The sequence below is a fragment of the Agrilus planipennis genome, unplaced genomic scaffold (assembly GCF_000699045.2).
Source record: "Agrilus planipennis isolate EAB-ADULT unplaced genomic scaffold, Apla_2.0 scaffold1, whole genome shotgun sequence".
Classification (NCBI taxonomy): domain Eukaryota; kingdom Metazoa; phylum Arthropoda; class Insecta; order Coleoptera; family Buprestidae; genus Agrilus; species Agrilus planipennis.
In genome coordinates this window covers 3,543,147-3,552,177 of record NW_020442466.1, presented here as the reverse complement: position 1 = coordinate 3,552,177, position 9,031 = coordinate 3,543,147, and the positions used below count along the sequence as shown (strand labels likewise).

The 9,031-nt window shown below is 34.6% G+C and overlaps 1 protein-coding gene across 1 annotated transcript in view; it reads right to left on the bottom strand.

Moving 5' to 3' along the window:
* Positions 1 to 1,264: 1,264 nt before the first annotated feature.
* The window catches only part of LOC108732973 (SCY1-like protein 2), a 104,585-nt gene continuing 96,818 nt past the window's right edge, over positions 1,265 to 9,031 (bottom strand). The window contains exons 12-15 of the mRNA XM_025981151.1: positions 8,405 to 8,467; positions 7,211 to 7,228; positions 5,466 to 5,708; positions 1,265 to 3,065 (exon numbers count right to left, since the gene is read on the bottom strand). Of these exons, the coding sequence (XP_025836936.1) occupies positions 5,472 to 5,708; positions 7,211 to 7,228; positions 8,405 to 8,467 (318 nt within the window). The 3' untranslated portion in view covers positions 1,265 to 3,065; positions 5,466 to 5,471. The remainder of the gene's footprint in view (positions 3,066 to 5,465; positions 5,709 to 7,210; positions 7,229 to 8,404; positions 8,468 to 9,031) is intronic.

The window sequence follows — 9,031 nt, the reverse complement described above, 5'->3', positions numbered from 1 at the left end:
ACACAAAAAAGCGCTCGTTAAATTACTTGGAAATGGAAGGCATTTACTACGTTTTAATAAGTGATAATCATGTAAAAAAATACGTAGAATCTCATGGTGCACACGGTTTTAGAATGCGTTGCCAAATAGGTACTTTCCGGTACTATTTACACTAAAATATACAAGATAAATTATAGACAAAAAAGCGCTCGTTAAATTACTTTGAAATGAAAGGTATTTACTATGTTTTGATAAGTGATAATCATGTAAAAAAGTACGTAGAATCTCATAGTGCCAACGGTTTTTGAATGCGTTGCCAAATAGATCATTTCCGGCATTATTAATACTAAAATATACTAGATAAATCAAACACAAAAAAGCGCTCGTTAAATTACTTGGAAATGAAAGGCATTTAATATGCATTGATAAGTGATAATCATGTAAAAAAATACGTAGAATCTCATGGTGCCAACGGTTTTTGAATGCGTTGCCAAATAGATCATTTCCGGCATTATTTATACTAAAATATACTAGATAAATCAAACACAAAAAAGCGCTCGTTAAATTACTTGGAAATGGAAGGCATTTAATATGCTTTGATAAGTGATAATCATGTAAAACAATACGTAGAATCTCATGGTGCCAACGGTTTTTGAATGCGTTGCCAAAAAGGTACTTTCCGGTACTATCTATACTAAAATATACAAGATAAATCAAACACAAAAAAGCGCTCGTTAAATTACTTGGAAATGGAAGGCATTTACTACGTTTTAATAAGTGATAATCATGTAAAAAAATACGTAGAATCTCATGGTGCCAACGGTTTTTGAATGCGTTGCCAAATAGGTACTTTCCGGTGCTTTTTACACTAAAATATACAAGATAAATCAAACACAAAAAGCGCACTTTAAATTATTTGGAGATGGAAGGCATTAACTATGCTTTGAGAACTGATAATAATGTAAAAAGCTAAGTAGAATCTCATGGTGCTAACGGTTTTTGAATGCGTTGGCAAATATGTACTTTACTTTAAAATAAAAGCTTTAATTATGTAATCTACCAAATTTTGGTGAATGCGCCGTACACAATCCAAATAATAGTATTTCAAGTGTAATGGTTAGTACGTTGCACATCAATTTTATACTTTTTAAATAAGATAAACTTGTGAAAGCAAGAAAAAAATTTATTTACAGTTAATATATTAGTTTTTAGATGGTTAATCACTGCATTTGGATTTTAAATCATATTTAAACTTAAAAAACAGGCAGTAAAGCAATAAAGTAAAACTGCAACTGATTTTTGAATCATAACTGTATTGAAAATCTAATTATTTAAATAAATTCTTTATTTGCAGTGTGTATACAGTCATATAGAAGAGTCTCTTTATACTTAATCTTTGCCATTAACGAATTTTCCTTTGTACTTAACTTGCGTTTTTCCATTCACACTTACTGACAATAATATCATAATATAATATTGTAGTCTTTGAAATGACAAAGGGTATTTTTAAGTACACACTTTATACAATTACAAATGTCAAATAGTAACTGATACTGTGTTTTTTCTCTCATTAATCTAAAGGACAGTCGAAGGTAAGTATTAGCACGTAGTAGTAAGTACTACAATAATATTGTAATATAAATTTCAAAATTTAACATGTAATAAAGTCACTAATAAGATTGTCTTATTGGTGGACTCGACACCGTTTCATTAATTTTTTATTTTTTATTTTTTGGAAGTCTTACTTATGCATTCAAAGAGTTCCAACGTTAAGAATCAAAAAGACTCCCTTTAAAAATTCGAGAGCTTTTCTTTGCATAACATTGAGCAAATAGCACAACCATTATAGAAGGAAAAATAGGCAATTTTGTAGAAGAAATCACAGAGTAGAATAATCAAAATACATACATGAATATTCAGGAGAAGACAAGTAAACCGTATCATTTATATATCTATGTATGTATACCTATATAATGTATGTATGTATGTTTGCAAGTTGTTGGTGTGTCTACCAATAAAAAAAATGTAAAAATAATTATAATAAATTGGCTACTTACTTAGTTAGTTAGTGTCAGTGGTTACTTGAGAAATGTGCTGCATGCAAAAACGCTCGTGTTCTATAATAACAAGGAAATTCATGTTAAAAGGTAAAAGTGATTGTCAAAATGGAATATACACTTATGTATGTATCTTTGTATGGTATAAGGCTGACAGGTCAAATAAATAACAGAATAAAATCCACGATAAGGCATGCAAATTGATTATCCACAATTTCACCTAGCAATGGACTTCGAGGATCAAGAGCGAGTATTTTCTTTGAGTAATTGTAAACATGGGAAAACCAAAACAAAAGTAGCTACATTAAGTTCTTGATCAGTATTTTACCGAAACAACCAGTTTACTACTACAAACTTACTTGTTCTCATCAGCACGCCACAAGTCGTTTCGACGGAATACTGACCAAGCTAAGCCATGTTAATAAAGAACCATAGACAGACACCGAACATCATTTGTGAGATTTGCTACTAATTCTGGGTTCATGAATGTTCACAAAGTCTTCCATTTTAACCAAAACAGAACCCACAACGTAGCTAATCGAATTCAATAAAGTAAAATGCTCCCAGTCAGTGTCTTATCACGGTTTCTAATCTATTTGTTCTCATCAGCACGCTAAAGCCCGACAAATGGAATTTACTTGTTTCTTGTTATCAACCAGTAACAAGCAAATCTGAAATCGCAATTTACCTGATTCTGACCAACAAAAACGTTTTAGTTAATCAAAGACGTTATAAAGATTGATAAGCCCACAATTAGTGGTCAGCTACACAAATGACGTCCAGTGCCAGTCTGTTGTCATATTATTATGGAAATAAAATGGTATTAATAATAATCGTTTTTTTTTGTAAATTATCACGCAAAGCTGGGAGGGGTGCGACCAATGGGCTGTCTTGGTGAAGATTGTCATTAGAGGGTGGTGCCATCTCACGTGTCCCGAACTTTCCCAACATAAACAATAATAAATAAACGTTCGTAGGTCATCGTCAGTAGGAGGTCCTTTACTGGCGGCTGCCAGAAAATAAGTTGTACTGGAACATTAAAGAAACGAATTAAGCAAAGGTGGTCGACTGGCATGCACACAGACACAACAGAGTCCACGTTACAACACAGTTTGTTTTCTCTTTCATCAGCAGGGTGGGCAGAAGCTTGTATTTTTGTCTGCCTTTGTCCTTCATGATGCCTTAACAAAAAGTATCCCTGTCTGTACACATTAATCCTTTCCAACTAAAGCAAAGCCACAAGCCGTCAGGATCGTATACACATACTTATTATAATTTTAAAGTAACAAATTTTAGGATACAACATATAATAAGTGTTGACAGGCAGATATTCTAGATCCGATCCGATCCGGCTCGAAGGACCATATTATACGTTCACGGGCAGATATTCTAGAACTTACTATTGCAATGAGAATGTCTGCACAAGCGTTGAATTGATAGGGCGTGTTGCTTAATTCTGGGATGGAAGGCAGAATAACAGAAATTTGGTTTCTTGAAACTAGACTTATTGTTCACTTCCACTTGTGAACAACATCACACTATTACTTGCGCATTTGTTCCCGCGATCCGGCTCGAAGGACCATATTAAACGTTCACAGGCAGATATTCTAGAACTTACTATTGCAAGGACAATATCTGCACAAGCGTTAAATTGATAGGGCGTGTTGTTTAATTCTGGGCTGGAAGGTAGAATAACAGAAATCTGGTTTGTTGAAACTAGACTTATTGTTCACTTCCACTTGTGAACAACATCACACTATTACTTGCACGTTTGTTCCGGCGATCCGGCTCGAAGGACCATGTTAAATGTATTCCAGAACTTACTATTGCAAGGGAAACATCTGCACAAGTGTTGAATTGATATGGCGTGTTGCTTAATTCTGGGATGGAAGGTAGAATAACAGAAGTACTTGCACAGTTATTATTAATCATTCGTTTGGAGATAATAATAATAATAATAGGTCTACTTCTCTGCAAGTATTGTGATCATTTTGGTAATCACATATTTAATATAACATTGCCTGAGGTTTGTTTTTTAATTTGTATACCCTATAATTATATAACTTTGCTCAATTTTCAAATTAATAAATTGCAGCAGAGTTCAGTTTGAAATTATTTATGATGAAATTCCACGCTTGCACAACATAGTCTCCACCTCATATTCCACTTATTAATCGCTCAATAAGAGGTGAATGCAATCTGGAAGTACTATTAATTTTGATATGTATTTATTAAAAAGGGTTTACCCGATAATGAAAAGAACATGAAGGCGCTTCTCCGATACTCTTCCTGCGAAAATTTTGAAGAGTTCGATTTTCAGTGATTAGTGGGACTTCTTCTTGAAAAGGCTAAGGGTTTTACGGTCAGCGTTATTTCTGACTGTCGTTTAGGATTAGAATCTTCAGGAAAAGGAGTAGTACTGAGACTTACTATTAGTAGTAGTTTTAGGACTCGACTCAAGTTGTCTGAAGATGCTAACCACAGCAGTTGATTGACGAATCTACCGATTTTCTCACCGAATAAATCGATCCTAGACCACGACCATTACTGTATAGACTTCCTCCCGATTTTGTGTTGGTTATTTCCGAACTTTTATCAACTGATAGCGGACAGTGGATAAACTACATTAGTGAACACATGCGTTAGTAGATTGCTCCTAAAATTTGTTACTTTCAAAGGAATAATCACAGTGATCTGGAAGTGTTACGTTGCTATAAATGTCGACTGTATCTTCTGGGAACAAAAATAATGAGCGGTACCGGTAACAGTAGGTAATAGTAGTAGTAAGTAGTAGTAATAGTAGTAGTAGTAGTAGTAAAGGGTAGAGTAGAGTAGTAGTAGTATACTTCGTTTAGTTTCTGTAGCGATGTGACCTTCAGTTTGACCGGCGTAAAGTAGAAAAGAACAGCACTAGGCCAGAAAAGAAAGGAGACAACTCTTAACCGGTGAGGAGCGTATAATCCGTACAGTACAGCACGGAAAAATTGACCATTTTATCCACTACAATTGCATTGCTCAAATGTGCTGTTATTGGTACCAATTATTACTGAAAATATCAAAGAGATGTTTATTTATATTTGAAGACATATCAAAGGCTTTAACGCTTGTTTTCGACTCGAACTACTGTTTATGATTGAACAAAACTTTTGACAGGTACTGTATGAAAAAGTATGTTTAATGGACAAGAGTCGAGGGTATAATGAGCCTCTTTCTCCCTACCTACGATTTTGCCAACACGCATCCAAGACATTGGAACGGGCACATCGCTAGAGAAAGTAAATGAAGTATAGTAGTAGTAGTGGTGTTGAAGAAGTATCTTTGCATAATATTATAGTGAGCTGTGCTGATTTTTATCATTATTATAATTATTATTATTATCATAAGCGGTGGATAATATCTTATCGTGTTAGTTTCGGTGTTGATACGTACGTACATTCAACTAAATGTAATGTTCAAGGAAGGACATTTCCTAACTGTGCTACTAGACATTGTTCTGCCGATGGCTTGATGGTGTGATGGGGATAGTCTTACCATGCCCGAGCCGAGCTGCTGCAAGAGGCCCGATCCCTGCGAGCCGCCCAATACTCCAGAGGCCCTACGTGATCGGATGCTCTGCATGCTACTGCTCAGAAGGTAGGGCACGCTGCTGCTAGTGTTTGGCATTGAGCCTCCCTGTGAGAGTAATAAGCGTGACGATCAGTGCACTTGCTATTCTACACCCAAAATGGGACCACAACCAAATCCAATCACCACAAATTTATAATCACGTTACAGCTTCACGAATGAACTTTTAAAATACTAAAAAATTCACCGTTATCTAACATTCAGATAGTTCTCAGATTCATGACCGAAGTATAACCAATTGGGAATGAATATTTGAATGTATCTTAACTTTTAATAGATAAGTATACAAAATCCGAACTGCTGGGGAAGTACCTACTGTAAAATAACTTCTTTAAATTAAGGATTTTGAAGCTCCGATATTTGCATTGTTAACAGAATATCTCTCCTAGTGATTATAAAGACCATTGAAGCTTTAGTAAGTTAGTTACTTAATGTTTCATATGTTTGGTTTAATATAGTTTAGAAATAAATGATTTGAACTTCAGTACTGACTGTTTCTTTAAATGCTTCCATTCCAAACGATCGTTGTCATTGGAAATTTGGTTCGTGATCCCGTTTAAAATCTAACATCAAGTGTAACTCAGTGAGTAAGTGTGTTCGTGAGTGAAACAGAGAGCATCGGATGCGATTATACGATTAAAAGAACATTTAATGTTGCAAGTTGGTCACAAATAAAGGTAACATTTATTATAGAACATTAATAAATTATGCCAAATTGAAGGAAGAAACATTAAAAGTTTTTGGTATTTTACATAAGCATTTTCGTAAGACCAAAGTCTTCCAATTTGGTGAGCAGCTTGATCGCAAATGGGGAAAATATTACCTATGGGTATTTCGCAAAGCCAAAATTTTTAACATTTTAGAAGAAATACTTACAATTAGTTATTAGTCGAGGTGAATTTTAAAATATGTTAAAAAAATATTATAATATTTACGAATCTGTTGTAACCCTCCTTAAGGTTCTCCAAGTAAGTAGTATAAAAATAGAACTTAAGTAAAATAGATATTATTAGAGAATGTATGAAGTGTCTAAACCCTTCTTGGTCATAAAACAAGGCGCGACATAAATAAAGTATTTTTACATTTGAACAAGAAGAATTCATTTTATACGTTTTCCATTGTAAAAGTCGGAGTATTCCAAGTGCGTAGGTAAGTAAACATAATTAATAATAATTGTGTCATAATGAAGTTGAAGGTTTCGATAAATTATCAGTATTTGATAAGAGTGCAGTTTACGGCACCCTCCTTGAGATTGGCTTCAAATATTGCAATGCTGCCAACATAACCCAAATGTCCAAAGCGCGTAGGAACCAAAAAAGATAATAGATACAAGCTACGTAGCAAAAAATAAATGCAAAGAGATGACCATGACAACACTCTTTCGTTCATGTTGTCTTTGCCTATCGTAATCTTTTGATTATTCCAAGCATTTCTGTCAAAAAACAAAGTTGGTAGCAGTGAGGAAGTTCATCATTTTGCAAACTCAGAGATGGCGCTGTAAACTGCACATCCGCCTATTATTTTATCGTCAGAAGCGGAAAAATACTCACTATCATGCTCCGTGCAAGCTGAACAGACATCAGAGCACAATCAAAACATCAACAGTTTAGTTCCAAGCGTTCGGACGGCACAAATGAGAATGAAACTTTGTTAACAAATCACATTTAAAAAGCGTCATGAATCTATTAGATACTTGTAACAGTGGGTACAATACCTTAACACGTTTATCGATGATAATTGGTAATTTTATCAATTTCTATTACTGTTAAACGTTAAATGATTAGAATACCAAATTCTGGCTAATTCTGGTTAATTTTCATCGAATGTTAACGCAGTTTTTTAACAAATTGGTAAATACTTTTGCGGCCAGTTGGTGAACTGATGTCCTGATTTGAGTCTAAAGGCCATGAAGTTCCTTCGCTAGATCACATTCAGCATCAAAAACTTAAGACAATGAAATTTAACGTACGCTTTCTCCTTTCCATACATTTACAGCGACAAGAAACGATACGAAGTTAATAATAAAAGTTAATGAACTAAAGTATCTCTTAATATAAACGGTAAAATATTTTGACGAATGTATTAAATTTTCCCATACGTAAGGGTAATATAAACACAAAACATACATCGTGTACTACATAACAACAAAAAGGAGGGGTTGATTTAGCGTGGGATGTATAAGTACTTTGAGTGCTTATTAATTGGAAAGTATGCAGGTTAATGAAATTTACAACATTTACTATGCCAAGCTACATGTTTTCTCTTTAGGGGCATGGAGCCCAAAACAAACAAAAGTCACCAATGATGTATAACATCTAGCATTGGTAGCGAGCAAATTAATAATTTTAGTTTCAAGATCAAGGTTAGAAAAACGAATGGTTGACGGTTGTGTCTTCTTTCTCTTTATTCGTTTTTCTCTCTTTCTCTCTATTCAAGCGCCAACTGTAACCAGAACGATTGAATAGTGCGCGCTCCTAGTTCTTGTTATTACACCTACATCTTGTGGTGGTAACAATAACTAACGAACAAAGAGGGACATCAGAATAAGATTTGTACCCACTGTTATGTTTGATGTGCATAAGGAATATTCGGGAGCGATCGGAATAAAAACCAGACACGATAAAAATTTGGTAATAAAACAAATGAAGTTGTTGAGTATTGTTGTTCCGATCGCCAGCCTTTCGCAACATGACAACAGCACAAATGGTACAACATTACACCACCGTGACTGCTGCTGCACTTACGTATGTGGACGGCACCGACAGGCTCGAGCCCTGTCTTGATACTGAGCTGTAGCCTATCGCGCCCTGTGCCAACAATTGCCTTTAATCTAAGTTATCTACGACTAAAACACTCGCTAAACAATAGCTGAATTACTACCAAGATAAAAAACATGACGACAAAGTGTGTAGATGATCTAGCGAAACTGCTTACGGCGTGCTGATGAGACCTAGTAAGTTCGAAATCGCGAGCCACGCCTCGTAGTTAGTTCGATACATTACTAACCAAGAATCTAATGTTCTCTATTTGAATCTTTAAGGGAATTATCCCCTAAAGCTTTAAAATTACTACCGTCATCATTTTCAAATAATCTATGCTTAAATTTGGAAACATAATAATGAGGTTTCTAATATTCAAAAGTTCAGTTCCGCGCTCAACACACTTCGTTCTTTCATGTGCCTAGTATGCAGACTATCCTTTCTTAAACTATAACACATAATTTCCTAAATAAAGGCCTTTTTACACATGGTATCAGCTGTTCTTGCTGTATTTGTCGTAACAAAAGAAATTAACAGATTTCGAATGTTTGCTCTATGCAGTTGTGTCTATTTTTTATAATTATAATAAATTAATGAAGAAGTACAGTCCTT